We start from the raw sequence: 22,219 nt of genomic DNA on the forward strand, positions 1-22,219 counted from the left end.
TTAAAAGTTACACAATCATCACTATATACTCAGGTGCGGTAATTAAAAAAATCAACTGACATTTGTAACTGAGCTTAGTTAGTTACAAATGTACAATTATCTGTACCCATGGACTTAGATTAATTATGAGTTAACTATTACTAGTTCATATAACTTGACGTTGATGTTGACTCAATCAACTCAATTAAATGTTTGCATTATTTTGATTACCTACCATTTCCGTTCATTATTGTTTATCTTATGCACTGATTTGAATAAAAATTTAACAAATACATCACAATGACCTACTCAATGACAAGGTACACTAAAAGAAAACTATACCGCAGAGCAAAATCTGCAGTTTTTTTTATCAAATTTTATATAAGTATATCATATTTGGTTAAATAACACTGACGCCAGCAATTTTTTTTAACTATTCAGCATTTAAAAGTTGGGACGTAAAGAAGATATTATAATATAATATTGAGCATACTTCACTCAATTGGCCACTAAATCACGCGTTTTATACTTTTGCCTAGGATCAGATAAACATAATATCTTTATAATTTCATTAAATGTGTTAATAATGTAAATTTATATTATTATCAATATAAAACCCATGTTTATCCGCTATCATACGCTCATCTAAAATTTAAATAGGTACTTGCAATTAATTTACTAAGCATGTATCTCTAGTTCAAATTTTATTTTTGTACATCGAAATTCTCTGAAAAATATTCAGCTTCAGAATATTAAATAAAAATTTATACAAATGTAATAAAATGTCAGAATTATAATTTTTTTCAAAATACATGAGTACCTTACATAAAATATACTATTCTGTATAATATAATATATTTATGTTATTATTAAATAATTATTCCAAAATAAATATAAGAATGCAATTAGACGATTGCACCCAATTATTAAATAAAAGTATAATTGCATAAAATATAAAATACAATTTAACGTATCGCCTACCTTTGTAACATAATACAGTACTTTTTATATCATATAATGTGTTGTATTAGTTATATTATGACGCAATATTACGATAAATTAAAATGAAAAAAATACCCAATTTTTATTAACTATTTTTAGCCCCCTCCCTCCCCCACCCTTATTTAACAATTCCGGGTACGCCTCTATATATTCTACAGGACGCCAGTATGTACACCACACGACAGCGTAAGATTTATATGTGAAGTGTTCATTCATTCGTCAGCAGCATCACTTCACCTGTCCTGTTTTTATTTTAGCTCTGATATTGCAGATTCATTCGATTAACCTTGATGAATTTAACGACAATTACCACTTAGTTTTATTGAGCTAAAAATAAACATCATCCAGTTAAAATAGGGATATAAAAGGGTCTTGTATGAAGGAAAGGTCATTTTCCTCCTACACACAATATAGAAAACAGTTTACGTGTCATAAATAATTTGTTTATAGGAAGCTTGCCCGCGGTACTTAATTTTAATAAAAATACATCAACGCAATATACACAGTATATACGTATGTGTTACAATAATTCAACATTTCAAATCTTAATTGAGTGAAAAATATGTTTTAATATTTAATCTATTAATAACATACGCAGCATTGTAACTACTATACAAGTCTACAAACCGTTTATAAGCGTGTTATAAACCGTATCCTCATTTCGATACACCAACGTGACTGTGTAGAATTAGGTACTAAATAAAATACAATATTACAGTATATGGAGCTCGTCAGTTATTGCATTTGCAAATTTTTTTGTACCCTTTTTGGAATTTATCGCTGAGTAGAGTAAAAATCTATTATTATCTATTATTTTTTTTATGGAAAAACGAGTTGAATTATAGTTCATGGTGTATATTTGTGTAGATGCTGTGATATTTTATTGTAAGTACCGCATATATACATATTTTCTAATTTTTACGAATTTGTATATTTCATAATTATTGACACACAATTTTATAAAATAAAAAAAACTATAGGATCCTATAGTTTTTTTTATTTAATATTCGAATATTTAGAAATTTGTATTAAGTAAATATTCTGTTCTATAAATATTACTGAATCAAACCAAATAAAAATTTTAAAATTATTAGTGATGCAATTATGATTAATATATATATGGCAAATATTGGTTTTTCAATAATGTGTTTTGATGTGTCTCACGTCACTATTAGAAGTAAAAAGGTTGACAAGTGGGTAGCGCTCTGCTGTTCAGTAGTTGTCAACCATGCCGTTGTAATAGATATGTTATATTTGAATTCAATGATGAATAATTGTATACGAAAAACGATTCTGAAAGGAGACGTTGTGTCATACCACTCATACTTGTATAAATAAACAAAAATAATAGTTTCAAAAAAAATTTAGAAAAATCGAAAATATCTCATTGTTATCTGCAATAGCGTAACTTTTCGGTGAACCTTTTTTTTTATAGAGTTAGTAAAACTTGTTGGGAACCTTCTATACAAACTTCTAATCTTAGCTATGAAATGAAAGTTTTTTTATGAATTTTTAACTGAAAATAACATACAACATTTGTAAAATGTTCTCATGACTATATTCATGCATGAATAGCTCAAAAAGAATGAAAATTGTTTGAAAATTTTACCGTGTATGGAAAATGGAATTTTAGCATTTGGTGAAAATTTCAACTATACTACTTTAGAACTATTCATTTTTGAATTAAAACAAAGTATCAAAAATGTATAGTTAAAAATTCGTTAGTTTACCAATGAAATTCCAAAATCGTAAACATTTTAAATTCAAATGCTCGTAAAATATTATTTTTACTTTCCGGTAAACATTTTTTTTTGTTTAAGGTAGAAACATTTGTTAGGAGTCTTCTATTAAAATGTCTAATATTATTTATAAAAGGAAAAACATTTATGAATTTTGAACTGAAAAATTATTTGAAAATTTTCTAAATTTTGATGATTTTTGTCAAAATTTGAACTTTAAATGCTTATAAAAAATAATTGTGAAAATATATCTTTAATATTTTTGAACTTATATTAATATTTATAAGGAACCTAGCATTAAGTTTTCAAACTTTTTTACTAGGTGAATGAATTTTAAGAATAATTTAAAAAATTTGAAGTTTTTCAAGGCTATATATAACTAGCTCAAAAAGAGTTTAAATATTTCGAAAGTGTTACCATTTATGGAAATAGTATAAATATTTGGTGAAAATTTCAAAGGTATACGGTTATTAATTTTTGATTTAAACCAAAAAATAAAAACGATTTGTTTAAAAATTGGTTTTGCGTACAAAATACCACTCTTTTTCTCTTTTTTTGTTTTTCTCGATTTCTTCTATCACTACTTGGAATTTTCAATTTTGACCTCCTAAAAGTACCAACTAGATTCACTTTTCTATCAGAAAAGATTCTGATCTCGAAAATCGATGTATTATTACTACCCTAAATGTTGCTGACAAATAGAAAAAAAACACATATCATTGTAAAATCAATACATTCTTTTGCTCCACTCACTGCTCAGAACCTAAAAGTAAAAATCATAGTCACACGCATTTCTTTGACAAGAGTTAAATTACTTATTATTAAAATAGTAGCCGGTAAGTTAAACTAATATTATAACATTACAAAAAATAACTAAAATAGTAAAATCATTAATCTTGGTTATTTAGTATGTCATTTCGTCCAAATTTAAACTTAATTTAACTATAAAAAACTGTATTTATTTATATTTTTCGATTTTTTTGTTACAGAATTAACTACTTACGAGGAACCTTGTTGTAAATTTTCAATCTTTAGCTATATAAGTTGAACATTTTATAAATATTTAACTACTTAATAATTTGTAAATTTCGTCAATATTCGAACATATGTTGTTGAAATATGAACTTCAAACGCTCATAAAACTCTTGACGAAATTTTTCTTTTGATAAAGATAGACTTATTAGGAAACTTGTATTAAATTTTCAAATCTTATTTTTTATATATTTCTAATTCAAAATAATTTGCACATTTTCATGATCTTTACGTATTTTGTCAACATTTAAACTTTAAATGCTTCTAAAAAAAATTATGACTGGATTTTAATATTTTTCAAATGTCATTGTCACAATATTTTAGGAGCCTCGTATTAATTATTTTCAAGCTTTTTTAAACAACAAATAAATTTTATTGACATTCATAAAAAAAAACTAAATAAATAGGTAACTGAAAATGTCACCGATAAAATTTTACAAGTTTGGAAATTCAAACAAAAAGTAACAATCAATCCATTAATAATTTTTTTGTAATTTAACCAATATAAAACATAGGGACATGACATTTTTTGTCATAACTTTAATTTTAATTACCTAAAGGTACCTACACAATGGAATTTTAATATTCATGAGTTCGGCGATTTTCACCGTTCAACGTTAGGTAAATACAACTTCTATAATATTAAATGACAATGAGTAGCGACTAACAACTTATTTTAGATTACAACTTTATAAGGTAATAAATTACAATAATATATGATAAAATATTATAATATATAATTTTTGTATGATAAATAATAATATATAATGCGATATTTTAGGCAAAAATGAGTTCAACTTCAATCTACCGTAATACTAATATAATTATAAATAACTCATAAAAGTATAAATAAATTATAAAATATTCTTGAAAAAAAGAGAAACTTTATAACGAATAAAACTGTCCATTTTGTCGTCATTATTTGACATTACACCATAAAATAATTTTACCGTAAAAAATATATACCTACATTTTAAATGTACACAAAATTCGTATAGCTGGGGTAAAATTGTTTAATAATAAATCAATGAATCTTGTAATCATACGTTTATTTCACACTAAATCAAAACTGTACTAATAAGTAATAACTAATAAAAATGTACCTACTGACTGATTTTGTATAGATAAAAATTATAATTTGGTATCGGCAGACTATACGAAGAACAGACTTGGCAGCACAACCATAACTAACAGTGTTAGATACATACGAAATATTATATCCAATCAATAATTTTGACATTGTTGAAGCAATCTCCAATATTGTTGGACTGTATTTTCGTCATCGTTTTTTAGTCATTACAGTCACCTACTCAATAACGAGTTAAGTACACTAGAAAATAGAAATCTAGTAAACAGTAAATATAGTCTTCTTCTATGTTTTTTCTTCTTTCAAATTATTAAAAATATATTATGCATTTCAATAGACTAGTATAATATGTTTAAGAATAGATACGTATACTTTTTTTTTTCCAATAAAATAATTTGCCTGAGATGCTGAGACGTGTGTTGCTCCGTCTTACAAACGTACAAGTGTAGGTACAACATGGCAAATTTGTGTAAAAAAGTTCAAATGTTGTGTTATATAAAGTGAACAACTTTGTTATTATTAAAATTAATAATATTTTTAATACAATAAATTCATTTTTTACGGCATTTTTGTGCCATGCATTTTAATTCTTTTTTAGATCATTAAGTTCTGAGGCATAAATTAATACGGTCGAAACAAAACACCGAGCAGATATAAAATAATAAATATTACATCATTATTAACACAGTCTTGATCTCAATAATGTAGAATACATAAATAGATTTTGATTTTTGAAATAGATGATGACCATTTCTGATTAATTTAATAATAGGTTATAAGTTATAACTATTATAGTTCAACCAGTATCGATAACAGCAGACGGACAATATTCATCGATATATACATAATCATAATATTACAACAAAAAATGTTTACACTTCATTGTCTCCACTCTCCACTGGTGGCTGATAAAAACTTAAACGTTTGCAAATTGCAATACAGTATACACTATTACATTCTCTTATAATTAAAATACAACATATTGTTATCATCTGTTTTTATTACCTATGTAATATAATTGCCGTAGCTCATTAGTCGTAATTGTCGATGGAAACGTAATAAAATATATTATTAAATATAATATACTCACAACGCACTCTTCAGATTGGAATAAACGTGATGAACCATAGTTGAAGAGTTTGGAAAGTATTGGTTGAAGACTTCCGATGTTGGTAGGTAGGTAGGTGCCTCCGATTACTGTAATATACAGTCGGAAGATGTTTAATAAACACTGGCAGTTACCTAGCTGCTACCAATCGATCGGTTTCACTAATAAAAAACCTGGAAGATAATATCGGTGTAAAAAAAGTGACACATGAGATTATAGATTTTTTTACAAAATGTAGGTGCATGTTATAAATAGGCGCGCTCAAGGCCGTAACTGAAAAAAAAATTCGGGGGGTGGGGGTCCGTACCCGTGGACCCCCACCCAGTTACGGCCATGACGTGCTCACGAGGAATAGACGGGGGTTCAAATTTTTTAATCCCCTCCCCCCGGTGGAATTTTTTACATTACTTATTATAATAATAAATGTGGTAATAATATTTTATGTTGAATATTATTATTGAAAATATGATATTTCAATCCTAACGATTGCCGTGTGGTACGAAAATCGGACCGCCTATAAAATAAAATGACCACATAGAAATTATGACCACAAAATAAAAATAATATCCTTTGTTCTTTGATAATCTTATAGATCGTATATAATATATAAATTATTATCATTAATACTACATATTATGTTCATTGCGTAAATAAATATTACAAATATTGCTTTATTGCTCTGAACATTTTGATGCATGAAAATTCAAATTCAAACGAGTAGTTAATTAGTTATATTGATTATAATTTATAACTTTATAAGTAGTTATTCGAAGTTTTGATGAGCGAAGTAGGGTGACATTAATTTGTATATTATATTAATATTAAAAAACAGGTATTGGTAATAATAACTAGACGTACCTTATTAACTAATCGTTAGAAATTTGATTTCTTCTCTACACAGTTATACCTATAACCAGGGACTGGAACCTATCACCGAAATCCTTATTTAAATTAATTTAAAAACCGTAACCGATACTTTTATTTTACAATTTTTTTTTTGCATAAGTAGAAAACCAAAAAAGGTAACACATTTTTTATTTTTTAAGAACTAAAAAAAAAACCGAAATCTAAACTTCAGTTTTTTTGGAAACCGAACAGGAACCGGAACCGTAAAACCGTTCCAGTCCTTGCCTGCAACAAAGTTTTCAGAAAAATATTCTGTTTCAGATCACGTAATTACAAAATATGTACGCCATTATTCAAAAAAGTAAAACTTTTTTCACTAAAAATACTAATGATAAAAATATTAAAAGCGTTTATTTTTTACACAAGTGTGACGATAAAATATTAATTCTAAAAATGATAAATCGCATTATTATACTGATGCTACTGTGTACATAATTATTATTAATAATATAAAAATAAATTTATTTACTGTCTAAAAATAATATTATGAGATAAGAAATAAAATAAGACCGAGGAAGCCGTTTTGCTGATAAGTTGAGTGTTGCTAGTCATTGAGTAGCAGCCAGCAGGTCACTGTAATGAATGTGTTAAATTTGAATTCAAAGATAAATCAATGCATATATTGTGAAAAGCAATTATTCTGAGCGCAGGTGGTATAGTTCTTGGGATATTTTATTACCTATATTGTATATATATATATATATATATTATATATAGTTATACATAGTAATTTATTTTTTTATTAATTAAACTCTTTTTTTGCCAAAAACAAATTTTATATACTATAAAGTAATTTTTACAATACCTATTATTTCAAAAATAATATTACTAAGCTTTCAGTGCCGTACAGTGGGTGTCGTACACTCAACATGCCTTTGGCATTGTTTTTTCTTTATTCATTGGGTATTTAAATTATTATAATAACTAATATTAAGGGGACTCCAAACGGACAATAATTTCAACCAAAATGTATCAATCTTTTTTCAATCATGCCGATGGACCTGATAACGCGATAAGACTTCTGAAAATTGATTTTAATTTGTTAAATGTTTATTTGAGATTGAACAGGCCACTTTTTGAAAATGTTGTTCTTAAACTCTTATAAATTTTGTTCAAATATTTAAAATGTACGAAATTTTAAATGCTGATAATTCGAAAATTAAATTAATTATCTTAAAATGTGGCCTGATCGATCTCAAGTAGACATATTAACGAATTCAAATCAGTTTTCAGAAGTCTTGTCGCGTTATCAGGTCTATTGGCAAGATTGATTAAAAAAGTATATAAAAATGAGCATATTAAATTGTTTACTGTTCACGGGCCATGGTGGTGACTGTCTGACTTGTAAGTACGCGTGCAGGAGCGCTACGCTATTTTATTACACACTTGCACACACACTTTAATGATTAATGATCACTTACTATGCACACATTTACAAGACCCACATGCATATAGGTACAATTTGAAAATTGCCTGGTTTGAACTCCTTAAAATCTGTCCGTTTGCAATCCTCTTAACATCATAATAATATTATCAAGTTTAATTATTATCATGCCAGTAGACTTGCCACAAAGATTGGTGGGTGTTCTATAGTTCTTATTAGTTTCTATAATTTGAACCAGTTACGTAGCTAGGAGGGTTTGGGTGTTACAACCCCCCCCCCCCACCCACCCATTCCATAATCCTGGCTACGCCACTGATTGGAACTTAAAAACACTGAGCTAATTTGTTATAATACTCTTAATCATGATTGTTGCACTTATTATTAAGATTTCCATTTTTTGACCATATATTGAAAGATTTAATACCTAATCAAATTCGGACATTTTAACTTTATTTTTTTTTTCATTGAACAGTTATTTTATTTAAGTACAATATGTATTTACATAGTATAATGAGGAAATTGAAAGGGGATTAATGGCGTGAAAGGGAAGAAGCCCGTTAACGACACCCCGTAGTACCTACCTAATATTTACAAAATAAGAATTATAACTATTATATTAACATTAATAAAACGGGTAATGTGTGTGTCACTATGCTGTACAGTAGGCTACAGTTGGTCACTGTAATGGATGGTGTTAAATTTGAATTCAATGATATAATCTTTGTATACGAAAAGCGATTTAGAGCTGTGACGGTTCGTCAAGGATATTTTATATTAAATTTATATTACGGTAGTCGGTGAGTTGAATTAATATTATTTATATATAATAAATTTTAGAAGGTTCAAGCACCCTCAAATAATATTTTTAAATATAACTCAAAACAAAATCAAACTATAAAAATAAAACTATGGTTAAAGTATGAACTACTTACGTGGAACCATATTTAAAATTTTTCTATTTTGAACATTTGAACATTTTATACATTTTTAACTGCAGAATAATTTGTATATTTTCGAAATTTGAAAAATGCTTATAAAAAAATATTGCCTATATATTTTTAATATTTTTCAATTGCTATTTTAACAATATACTAAGAGCCTTGTATTAATTTTTCAAACTTTTTGACCCGAAATTAATACATTTATCGCTCCGCTCAGAATCTAAAATAATTCAATTACTCATACTATGATATAATAAATGACAATTTACAATAGGTATTCTATAAAACTTAATTTATTTCTACGAGTATTAAAAGACTGATATAAATAATTAAAATCAAATGTATTACCAACAATCATTAAAATATTGGCCGCACCGTTCATAATGTAGTTTTTGCTGGAAAACATTTGGTAAAAAATTTTGGGTCTCTTGTTCATTGAGGGAATTTATTTTGAAGCATATAAGAGAAAGTATTTCTGGACAATCGATAACACCTATAATATTAAATTATGTAAGGATCGAGAGAGTAAAAACGAACGTTTGTCATAAAATGGATATAAATTAAGTGGATACCTACATTTTGGTATGATCCATGAATGGGTCTGAGAATGTTAAATGAGATAAAACGCAAATAATTATTTTGTACTGACTCGATGGCTTCGTCTTGCTTAGACGTACTATTAATCCAAATCGAAGGGCATTATTCAAGATTGGAGCAAACGAGAGAGCAGCTGTAGAGTGTTTTAAAATTGTCTTCCTAGTTACTTTCTAAATTACCTATACAGTAGAACATTTGATGATGTTAAACCGGCTTATGATTTTTATAAATATAATTTAAATTAAATTGCATATACGAGTACATACAAATTCAAAGGAGAATTTAAGTTATAATAAATTAAATATAGATGACGATAAAAACAGTACACTCAACATATTAATAACACATGTTCCTCTGGAGATATATTTTTATAATGTATTAATGTTAAAACATTATTGAAAGTATACCTACTAAATTTACCTGCGAAAATAGCTTCAGCTGAAGAAACATGTCTAGTCTGAAACGTATATCAAAATGTATTTGAGAAATTATATTATTGAAAATCAATTAAATGATTTGGCACTATTTAATATTATATTTCTGGGGACATTGATTATTTAAAAAAAGTAAAAAGAAATGCATTTAGATTATATAATTATAATTTATTATTATTATCATCCTCGTTACTTATTCAATTTAATTCTATAATTTTTGGTACTAGATAAGTTATATCAACAGAAAATAAATGCGCAAGAAAATACTAGGTAATATTAATATTTGATAAAAAGTTCAAGTCTGGTATTTTGGATTACAATTTACAACAAAAAAAGTAAATCGATTTTGTCAAAAGTGGTTTTGCATACAAATATGGGCTTACCCTTATTTTTAGAAAAATACCGAGAATTTGTACTTTTACCTACACAAGTAGTAAGCACCAACTATCTAAGTACCAGACACCACTCTAAAAGTTTAAGTTTAGAACATTTAAATTTTTAATGCACTCCAATATGTATACATCACATAAAAAACACACATCTTTTTAAGCAGTAAGCTAATACATCCATCGTTCCACACAGAATATATAATAATATACAAATTTATTTTTCAAAACTAGTGTATTGTAATATTAGGTATAACACATCTAAGAAAAATATTTTCAAAAACGTGAAAAATTGTATTAATTAATAATTTCACATCAATTAAGAAATTGATACTTAAGATTTTAGACAATGCTTTAGAATTGTAAAATTGAAAATTCACAGTAATTTTAGTAGTTTGGGAATAAGTCAGGAAAACCAAAATACAAAAAAAAGTGGTAATTTTTACGGAAAACCAATTTTTGAAAAGATCAATTTAATTTTTATGGTGTATTTGAAAAATTATAATCGTATAGATACTTAAAATTTCACTAAATATTTATATTATAATTTTCTATACATGGAAATCTTAAATTTTTTCTGAGCTTTTTATAGTCATGAAAAATTTATCGAATTTTGTAAATTTATTTTGTCCTCCGAGCCTCCCTGCCTATGAGTTTCATTAATGGAAGTTCAAAAATGTTAAATATATATAGTCACGATTATAGTTAGTATATTATTATAGTATTTATAATTAAGTCAGTAATTCATTTAAATTGTTCTTTCCATATTTAACATTTAAAATTTTAATAGAAGATTCCACATAAGTTTTTCTACCTCTAAAAAAAAGTATATCTACTGGAACGGGACATTAATTTTTTATGAGCGTTTGAATTTAAAAATTTTACGATATTGGATTTCATTGGTATAATAATGAATGTTCCATCTATTGATGTTTGATAAAGAAAAAAACCGATAACATAAAACGTACTACAACTTAAATCCATAAAAGAAACGTAAAAATTATCTACGATGCCATATATTATACATGTTATCCAACTTTATTACAAATATTAAACATGTCGAACGACGAACTAGGTAAAAATTATATTAAACTGTCTTCATTGGTGTGTGTTTTACGGTAGGTAACGAGATGATACTATTGGAACAGGTTCTATATACAACACGTACCTACAAAGTATAGCCGGGGAGATAGATTTCGACCAAAAACGTACCCTTCCCTTTTCGGCGAAAACAAATTTTTAATAATAATAATTAATATAATACACTTTAGGTCTTTATGTTATACTTATAGAAAATTATTAAATATAAATATGTAATATTAATATGTGAATAATATATTAAACAATTAAATAATATGCAATTTTTGTAAAATGATTGCAAATATAATTTCAAAACATGAGTAGGTATGGAGATACTTGACATATCATCACGTGTTTAATTAGAAATACGGTTTTAATTAATTAAATTGCATTGTTAGGTATAGTAGCCACATAGGTAGTTTTCATTAATATATTGTTAGAAATATTATTTTTTCTTGTCGAAGAATTCTTATTGTAAATAATTAAAAAATACAGAATACTCAAAGGTAATACAAATTAAAAATAAATATTTTAGTATTTCTATATTTTTACCCATATAATACATACGCGCTGAATAAGTTGGTCTGCCAGCCCCTATTTTCAATCAAGAATAGTATTCAAACGTCAGCTATACTTGGTCGCCACAAACAATTTTGCATATATTTAACACTATTAACCGGGTACTGGGTACCACAAGTAAAAAGAGATGTGGGGCTAATAGGTGTCATAACTCATAATCGTACAGAGGCGCTACACTTCAAATATGGATTATCTACTTTACATGCGTGGCTTAAGTTTTTAGAATGTGTACTACATATTTCATATAAATTAGAATCAGCCGCTACAACTAAAAGGATCATTGCGGAGCAAAAAAAATGGTATTGCAGAAAAATAAAAGTTTGTACGGCTTTGGAATGAATTAGGTTTGAAGGTAGATAAAGTTGTTCAAGAAAGAGGTACATCTAATACTGGAAATGTTGTTCGTAGGTTTTTAAAATACGAAAAAGGTGTCTGAGATAACCGGAGTTGATGTAAATTTATTAAATAAATTTAAAATAACAGAAAATCTATGTCTAGTGGTTCAGAAATAAACTACGAACTATTTGACTAGTAGGTACGCAAAAGAAACTGCTGAACTTTATGTACAACTGTAAGAATGGTATCGTATGCCCCCAAGTACACAATACTAATGCACGGTTCATTAGTAATACAGTATGCCCTTGTTCCAATTGGCCAGTTATCGGAGAAAACCCAAGAGGCACGAAACAAGGACTATAATATTCGAGACAGAATTCACGCGTATAATTCACTAATACAGACCTTTTAAATTATCTCTAAGACACTGAATCTAAAAAACCTCCGACTACATTACCGCCAGAAGTTACATTTTTATTGAACATTGAAAAAACCGGTAGGTAATGGATCCGATTCTATATCCGAGTCTAGTGCTATCAAAAGTGCATATTTAAGTGATTCGATTGATTTTTTTTTTAATTTGTGTGTATTTTAATAATATTATATGATATTTTGATTATATATAATTTTTTGGGCAGCTAGAACTCAAAGTCGATTTTTTTTAAATTTGTTTCTACTTTAATATATATGCCCTTTATTCAATATATTAATGTTGCTATTTTTTTTATTATATACATTTTGGTCAGCTATAACTCGTATTCCTCCAACTGTGTGCCATTCAAAATCACCCTTACGATCACTTAATAAAAATGATTTAATTATGTTTAAGAAGGTAGTGTAAAACTGTAAACCAAGAACACTCTATGTAGGTAAGCCATATTATTATACACTCACACCAAAAAAAAATACCGAGCCATCTTGCTTCATATTTTGTGGTAAACTATAAACTTCGAGAGTTTAAAACATGAAATTACTTAGATATCATAAATTCACAACAACGGCGTTTGACTACCTTTTTATATAAGATTGTATAATTTATGTTGGTTTTGGTATATATTCTACGAACTCATTTTATTATACTAAATTATACTATGTTGAGTGTTAAAATCTATATTGTACGTGCCATTTTTAATGAAGGGTATTAACTTTTAAAATCCTAGACAATATTAAAATTTTCACGATTCGTGCACAGATTCATCATTGGATATAGATACGCTATTCTATGAATTTGTTTCGATTCGCAAGTTGGCCACTGCTACGCTTTATATAATATGATTAAATGATGTAACCAAATATTACGACATCGTAAGTCGAAACAATTACAGGAAAAAATACTTGAATTGTTTTTCGTCTGTAAAATTGTGTGTGCTTACTTAACTATTTTATAAACTTAAGGTTCTGAAGGCTAAAGTCTTGAATATATACTGCATCAATAGTGGTGTCATCTCTCGTTTTAGAACTGGATTGTTTATAATATTATGTAAATTGAATGTGTCTATAAGGAAAGTTTTAAATGTCTCCGATTTCTTATTATTAAAATTGATTTTAAAGTCACCAAATTTTTATAACTTATAACTTATAAACTGTAATAACTATAAATGCATAATATCCGTAATGTAGTACTGTAGTGATATATTATCAGTAATTATATTATTAATTTACGCAAGATATTTATAACCAATCTATCGCGGACCGTCACTCCAACTTACCGCTTCCCCTTTTTTTTATGTTCCATCGTACCGATCGATCTAATAGTGCGATAATATTTCAGAAAACTGATCTGAATTCGTTATAATGTCTATTTGAGATCGGTCGTCCACATTTTAAGATTTCTGATTTATATTCCTAATAAATCCCGAATAATCAACGTTTGAAAACACCAAAATTTCAAGATATTCAAGCTAAATATATAGATGTTGGGGAGGTGAAATTGGGAAAAGTGGACTGACTAATTTCAAGTAGACATTATAACGAATTCAAATCAATTTTAAAAAGTATTACCGCATTACTAGATCGATTAGTATGATAGAATAAAAATTGGATGTTTTGGCTAAAATAACTGTTTAATATATTATAAATTATAGTATTTCGTCAGGAACGTTTTTCCCGGCCAGCCGACATCGTTTCAATAATTAACTGTGAAGGTTATAATAAAATTGTTCTAGTAACTGAAATAGGTAAACTTGGATTTTCCTGAACTTAAAAATTGAATTACAGCTAGTCATGATTTATAAAACCAATACTGTGTTATTATTTTAAAAGTAAAATTATGTAGGTATATTATTTTCCGTTAAGTGTTAATTTACCGCGTTAGGTAGATAGAGAAAAATCCATATTATAGCTATGCTTATTGCTTTTATATTATAAATACAGTTTATATGAGTCGATCCATAAGGTAATACTTACGTCAAAATAAAAAAAGAGACATTGTTTTACGGACGCCGTTTTGTAAGTAGTTATCAATCTATTGGCGGAAATAATCCAAAAATATTGTAGAGGAAACTGATTCGTGAGGGGCTTTACGCCTCATACTCCCTATAAACTGTACCAGCACCAACTCCTTAAATTTGCCTTAGATAAAATCCAACTTATTTTGAATTTAAATCATTTTTATCATCTTACAAAACAATTTATATATAATTATGAATAGGGACTTAGGGAATTATTTAATTGATATAACATTGGGTAGGTACTGTATATTTGTAGGTACACTACAAATGTACCAACGCTGGTTATCAGCGTATATTAAGATGACGCAATACCCATCGTGCTGCTGTCATAAACATGCGCAAAGGGATGGTAGGGAAATTAGGTGTTTCCTAATAATCGTAAAGTAATAACAGCTAATACTTGAAATTGTTAATAAATGATCATTTCATTATTTTATATAGGTACCCACAAGATACAATAATTTTCAAAATATTTTGATTCTTTTGAGTCAGACAATTTTTAAATTCTCGATTTTTTTTTCTATAAAACATTTCAATTAAATTTTTTGCAATTGGTCAAAAATCTTGAAAATGTAATACAGTGGGGGTTACTATTGCAATAACCTTGTACCTATATTTAAACCATGGGTAATAATATATATTTATATATTACACATATTATATAGTTTAGCAAGATAAATACGGCGAAAATCCTGTGTTTACTTGATTGTTGCCTATATTATGTTTCGTATTTTGGTTACCAAATGGTAAGAGCATAAAGATACGGTTTTCATGCAGCGTCGACGTCAACCACCCGTCCATGGTGTACCGCAGTGTTTTGGTATTTCTCAGCCTGGGGTTAGCCAGCAAATTATTTAGGATTACCAACATATGTATGTTTTAATTTAATCTCAATAGTCAATAATAAGTAAATATACTATATTTAAATTCAACAACTTTAAGAATATTAGTTCAACAAATTTTGTCAAGCCAATCATTTCAGGTCATCAGCAAGAACAAAGCCATTAAGAATGATTATTAATATTTAAAGATTTGTTATACATTTATTTATGCTTAAACAAATAAACGGAATTTAACAGTTAAAAACTGCAATAACTGCACTTTTATGTGTCTCAGAGCATATATTATATTAAAAATGATTCATTTTTATGGTTAAATATACATACCTATACATATATTTAGTATTAATTTGGGGGGTCGCCACACTAAAAAGGTTTAGAAACACTGGTCAACCCTATTATCCTAACAAACATAACTACCTATATACCTAGGACTTAGTTAACGTACAGTACTAGTCATATATAGCTACTTAATAGGTATTATAGTATTATAGTATTATAATAACGCCCATGGCTGTCACGCGTTTTCCTTAAAACAAATTGCTTGACATTTATTCTTAAATAAAAATGTCTAATAGGCAGGGGTGGATAGGTAATATTTATGTTACAGGGAAATATTTAAAGGGGCCCCCAACTGAAAAAAAATTTGGTCGCTTCGCTCGCATTAGATATTCAATCTAACATCTTTACCCATGAATAAAATGTTTAGTGTGAAAACGTATTTTTAGTTAAACAAAATTACAACTTTATTGGGAAAACGGCATATGAGGAAAATGCTTTTTTTCGGTTGTAAGGGATTTTTGAAAAATTTCGCGTAAGGTCGTATAATTTTGTAAAAATTCCGTACTAAATGTCGGCCAAAAAAAATTTACAAAAACACAATATTGGGAGGGGGGATTAGGGAAACATATAAGGATATTTCGATCTTCGATTAACGATAAAAATTCGATAAAAATTTAAAATACTATGTTAAAGATCCGTAAGCCAATTCTTGACTTATCGTTTTATTATTATATTGTTAAAAATAACAGTAAGTAATAATAATTTATATAAAAAAAATGAATAGTTTTAAATTTAAACTATTCCTATTTGGTGAATATTTTATTTTGCAAAAAACCAATGTGTAGACCCGAGTGGGCCCCTCAACATAAACATAGACGGGGGCCCACAGGGAAAATCTCTTTTTCCCTATGGGCCTATCCACCCCTGCTAATAGGTACCTATTAGACAGCGAACGACTTCCATTTTGAAAATATTAGTTTGGGAATACGATACAGCCACAGGTACCTATTTAGTTTTTATTTGATTTACAATGGCATAATTTAGTTATACCTACCTACATCCTACATACGTACCTAATTTCTATAAAATACACAACATTGAGTTGTGACTATTTATGAGCACACAGGGGAAATATATAAGATTTTAATGTTTGTAGATAGGCGTACTTAGAAGTTACAATATTACGAGTTGAATTTTTGTGGACCCATCTATGTACATCTAGGTACAAAGTGATTGACTACTTCCCAGAGAAAAACACAGAATCCAAAAATTATAGCCCCCCCCCCCCCCCCAGACATAATTTTATAAATATAAATATTATGTATTAAATAACAAATAAACAAAATCTAAACTTATTTTCACACTGTCATTTTCTATATTAAATAATCAATAATGTATTTATCACATTGATTACCTATATCTACTATTATGAAAACATTTTTAAAGACTTAAAGTATAATATTTTATTATAATAATTGTATTTGTGTTGAAAAAACTTTTGGGGCCCACCCCAGATCTGGACCTGTGCCTGCGAACATAATATATTATAATATGACTTTTTTTTTTCTACATCTTGGCTCTTCAATTTTTATTAATATATTTGGTAGCTCGCGAGTCTCTTCTCGCTGGCCACCCCTGTAGGTACTATAGTGTACTTCAACTTTTACGTTACCTACACAATTACTTTTGAAATTTGCGGCAATAGGCTAATCATGGGCTTTATTAAAATGAGCAGCTGATTGTAGGTTCCTATATATAATTAAAAAATATAACACTAATATTAGTAAAATAAAATGCATTCATACAACTCAATTAAAAAGTACAATAATATGCACTCCGGCACTCGTCATAATGGTGTAGTTAAATTTGAGGAATATAAAAACGTAACATAATACAATTACCTTTTGACTTCATTCGATTTAATCGATGCTATTAAATTTAGTATTTAGATGCTAAACAATTTGCATAAAATAATATTATATAATTTTAAGTTAAAAACTGCGAAGTAGATACCTACTTTCTTGATGTCTTACCATGTTAATAATACAATTTTTATATCTAGGAAATTAAATTATACCGTTATTTTAGTAATTTTTCTTCCGTTATATAAACCATTGCTACAGAAGTTTAAGCATAGGTACCATCCAAATTATAATAATTTGTTCCTAAAAGTCATTGCAGGTTGAGCATCTAGTCTTGTTTTATTTTAACTTATTTTAACACTTTATATATGGCTATAAAGTTCAGCACGGATTATTGCTGAAAAATTCGAAAAATGTTTATTTTTTTTCAGAAAGAACGAGTTCATTTTGTGTGAACTGCATACCTATGAATATGTTCAATTTTCAAGTTTAAATTTTTTATGAAAGAGAACATTTTTGATTCATATTTAGTGTATTGACGAGTTAACTTGCATAGATAGTTATAATTCATAACTTATATAATACATTAGAGACTGAAGCAAAGTTGTTTTGTCTAATGTGTACACTGTATCAATATTAAAGAAACGTTAATATAATGTAATATACTCATACAAAGCTAAATGCTATTTCTTTGAAGAGTTATTTTTATAATTCTTTATTAGAAAAATGCAGTAGTTTAGTATTTAATATTTATAAAATTGTATATAAGTCACATGCAAAAGGTAAGCTAAATAGGGCTATGAAATGTTATTGACAGAATTATGATAGTTAATATGTTATAATATTTTGTGTTATTCATCATCATCTGGCTTCTACCACTAGAACAATATAATTAACTCTTAATTAAATTAGATAAACTTGAACTTAAGCTAGTTAATTTTTAAAAATAACTTTCCCATCTCTGCACTAAACATGTACTGAGGCGTAACGGGTCATTCTATTTATCATCCTTTGTAAAATCTAAATGTTACCGTAATGAAAATAGCTTTTTAATTTAATAAAGAGATCCATCTCAGTAGTTCAGAAGCTTAACTAAAAGAAACTTAACACAGAAGTTTTGATTAAATTTATCCATATAATATTGTAAAGTAATACACTCAACATTTAATAAAAGTTCTGAGTATCTATATTATATTATAATCTTAAATGTCAATGTTATATATTATAATATAATATACAACTCCACGCCATGTAGTCATAAGACCTACTGTATGTACAACAAAATAATATATAAATAATTATGTGTAATAATAATTGATTTTTCATAGTAAAAGTTCTTCATTTTTTGTGTTAAAAATTTGATTTATATACATAGTAGCCTCCTCGGTCTTTTTATAAAAGAATAATTTGTTAAAATAAATATATTTTTGGACTGGGTACAGATACTTTTGTTGTCAAATAGATTTTACATAATGTTTTGTATATCACCATAGAAACTAATAAAATGTAAAAATTACCTAATTCCCACAAGGTATAATGGTATGTATACAATTAATGGTTACTTATTAATACATATTTACAATTCATAAATTTTCTTTGAAAAGAAATATTGAGTAGTGTGCTACTCAAATCAATTTAATTACATACCAATTGTATAATACAGTGGTTCCCGACCTTTTTACCACCACGGACCACCTCGACAATATTTTTTAGGTCACGGACCACATCAATTTTACAAAAACTAGGAAGACCTTTTTTTTTTTTTATTATATAAATAAACGACGTCGGAATCAATGAGTTACTACCTTCTTCGTTGGAAGTCGAGAAAAAACAGTTACAAAATTTTGCATCACGCCCTAAAGGAAAAATGAAATATTTTTAAATTTTGTAGGTATGGCTCGCGGACCACCTCACGATGTCTCGCGGACCACCGGTGGTCCACGGACCATAGGTTGGGAACCAGTGGTATAATATCATGTACAGACGCTTGCGCTACACATATAGTATAGTTTCTAATTTCTAACAATTATATATATAATTTTCTCATTATGAAACAACCAACAATAATACTAATAAGGAATCACTTATCTTAAATCAAATTTGTATTAAGAAAACACAGTTTTAAAGTAATTAACATATTTTCTTTTAATATTTATTTAACATTTTAGCAAATTACAAGTAGTTTCATCTACAGAACAAGCCTCCTCAAAATGAAAACCAAGTTATTATCATCTTAAAACGATATTCACAGTCACTGATTTAGTTACCTGTTAAAGCTTTTAGCTACATCACACACCATTCAGTAATAATTAGAACTATTCATTTTTTTCTTATACTCATGTAAATTATATGTATATTATTTGGTTAATGGTTAGCATAATATTTTTATTAGTACTGTACTATAATAATATACTAAATAAAAATATTAATAATTGCTTTAGTTTCAAAGCCAATATAAATTTCTCTTGATACTTACATCATCCTATACATATAATAGTACAATATAGGTAAATATATAATATTTTATTTATATTGCAGCTATTTATGTCATTTATTTTACTAATAATAGTAAAACAATATATTGAATTAAATTTTGTTTAAAAAATTGCATTATAAAACTTCATTGTATATAGGTATACAATAAAATAATATAACTAAAAGTTATAAGTCACCACAAATAATATTTATGAATTAGGTACAACAAAATAATGAATATCGTTAATCTTCGTTTAAATATCTAATTTCATCCTCCAAGTTTCAACTTAAAATTATTATTTAATTATTTATACTTACAATGTGCCTTACAATATGCCATACTTACAAAGTGGTTTAATAATATAAATTTAGTATTTAAATTTTCAATTCTTACTAATAAAAACTGAACATTTTATACATTTTTTACCAAAGAAATATTTGCAAATGTTTGCAATAATGACTTGTTTTGTAAAAATCTGGACTTAAAATGCTTACAAAAAAAATAAACGTACATAATGTATCTTCATTATTTAAAAATTTCTATTATTACAACTTATGAGGAACCTTATATTAATATTGTTCAAGCTTTTAGACTTGGCGAAAATTGTTTGATCAATAATAAGAACATTTATTTTTTTCAAAAATTCATATGTCTATAAATAGATCTAAAATATTTTGGAAATTTTATCACGTAGGTACCTATAGATAATTATAATATTTTATTATAATCATTAGGTGAAAATTGTAATATCTATTTATAGTTAATTTTGAATTACAACAAAATACCAAAAATCGTTTTAAAAAACGCCCAAGACGTGATATTTTCGTGATATTTTCGGCTGAGGTGTATTCATTTAAACAAAAGGCGGGTAAGTCGTGAATGTCGCTCTGCTGTACAGTAGGTTACAAGTGGGTTACTGTAATGGATGGAATTAAATTTGAATCCAATGATATTATATCATTGTATACGAAAAACGATTCTGAACGGAGATGATTTGTCAGTCTAGGATATATTATTTTTAAAGAAAAACTTATGGAGAACCTTGTACCAAATTTTAAAAACTTAGTTATAAAAGAAAAAATTTTTACGATTTTTCAACCACTAAATTACTTGCAAATTTTCGCAATTTTGACATATTTCGTATAAATTTGAACTTTAAATGCTTATAAATAAAAATTGTGACAATGTATTCCTTTTATTTTGCAACTGCTATTGTAAAAATATGTTAGGAGCCTTGTATTAAATTTCCAAATCTTAGAATTAAAAAGAAAAACTTTTATGAATTTCTGTCTAAGATAATTTGAACATTGCCGTAATTTTTACGTATTTAGTCAAAATTTGAACTTTAAATGCTTATAAAAAAAAAATCGTGACTATATATTTCTTTTATTTTTCAATTGCTATTGTAAAAATATATTATGAGCCTTGTATTAAATTTTGAAATCTTAGATATAAAAGGAAAATTTTTTATGAATTTCTAGCATAAAATAATTTACGAATTTTCGTGATTTTTACATAATATGTTGTCAAAATTTGAACTTTAAATGCTTATAAATAAAAATTGTGACAATGTATTCCTTTTATTTTGCAACTGCTATTGTAAAAATATGTTAGGAGCCTTGTATTAAATTTCCAAATCTTAGAATTAAAAAGAAAAACTTTTATGAATTTCTGTTTAAGATTATTTGAACATTGCCGTAATTTTTACGTATTTAGTCAA

General features: G+C 27.0%; 1 protein-coding gene across 4 annotated transcripts in view; it reads right to left on the bottom strand.

Moving 5' to 3' along the window:
* Positions 1–22,219, bottom strand: part of LOC100162689 (trehalase) — a 131,210-nt gene that overhangs the window by 100,948 nt on the left and 8,043 nt on the right. For 2 of the 4 annotated variants that reach the window (XM_029491695.1, XM_029491850.1), the window contains exon 2: positions 5,930–6,120. The exons of the other annotated variants lie outside the window; for them this stretch is intronic. In XM_029491695.1, the coding sequence (XP_029347555.1) occupies positions 5,930–5,967 (38 nt within the window). In that variant the 5' untranslated portion in view covers positions 5,968–6,120. The remainder of the gene's footprint in view (positions 1–5,929; positions 6,121–22,219) is intronic. 4 annotated transcript variants of the gene reach the window in all.

The sequence above is a fragment of the Acyrthosiphon pisum genome, chromosome X (assembly GCF_005508785.2).
Source record: "Acyrthosiphon pisum isolate AL4f chromosome X, pea_aphid_22Mar2018_4r6ur, whole genome shotgun sequence".
NCBI classification, from domain to species: Eukaryota; Metazoa; Arthropoda; class Insecta; order Hemiptera; family Aphididae; genus Acyrthosiphon; species Acyrthosiphon pisum.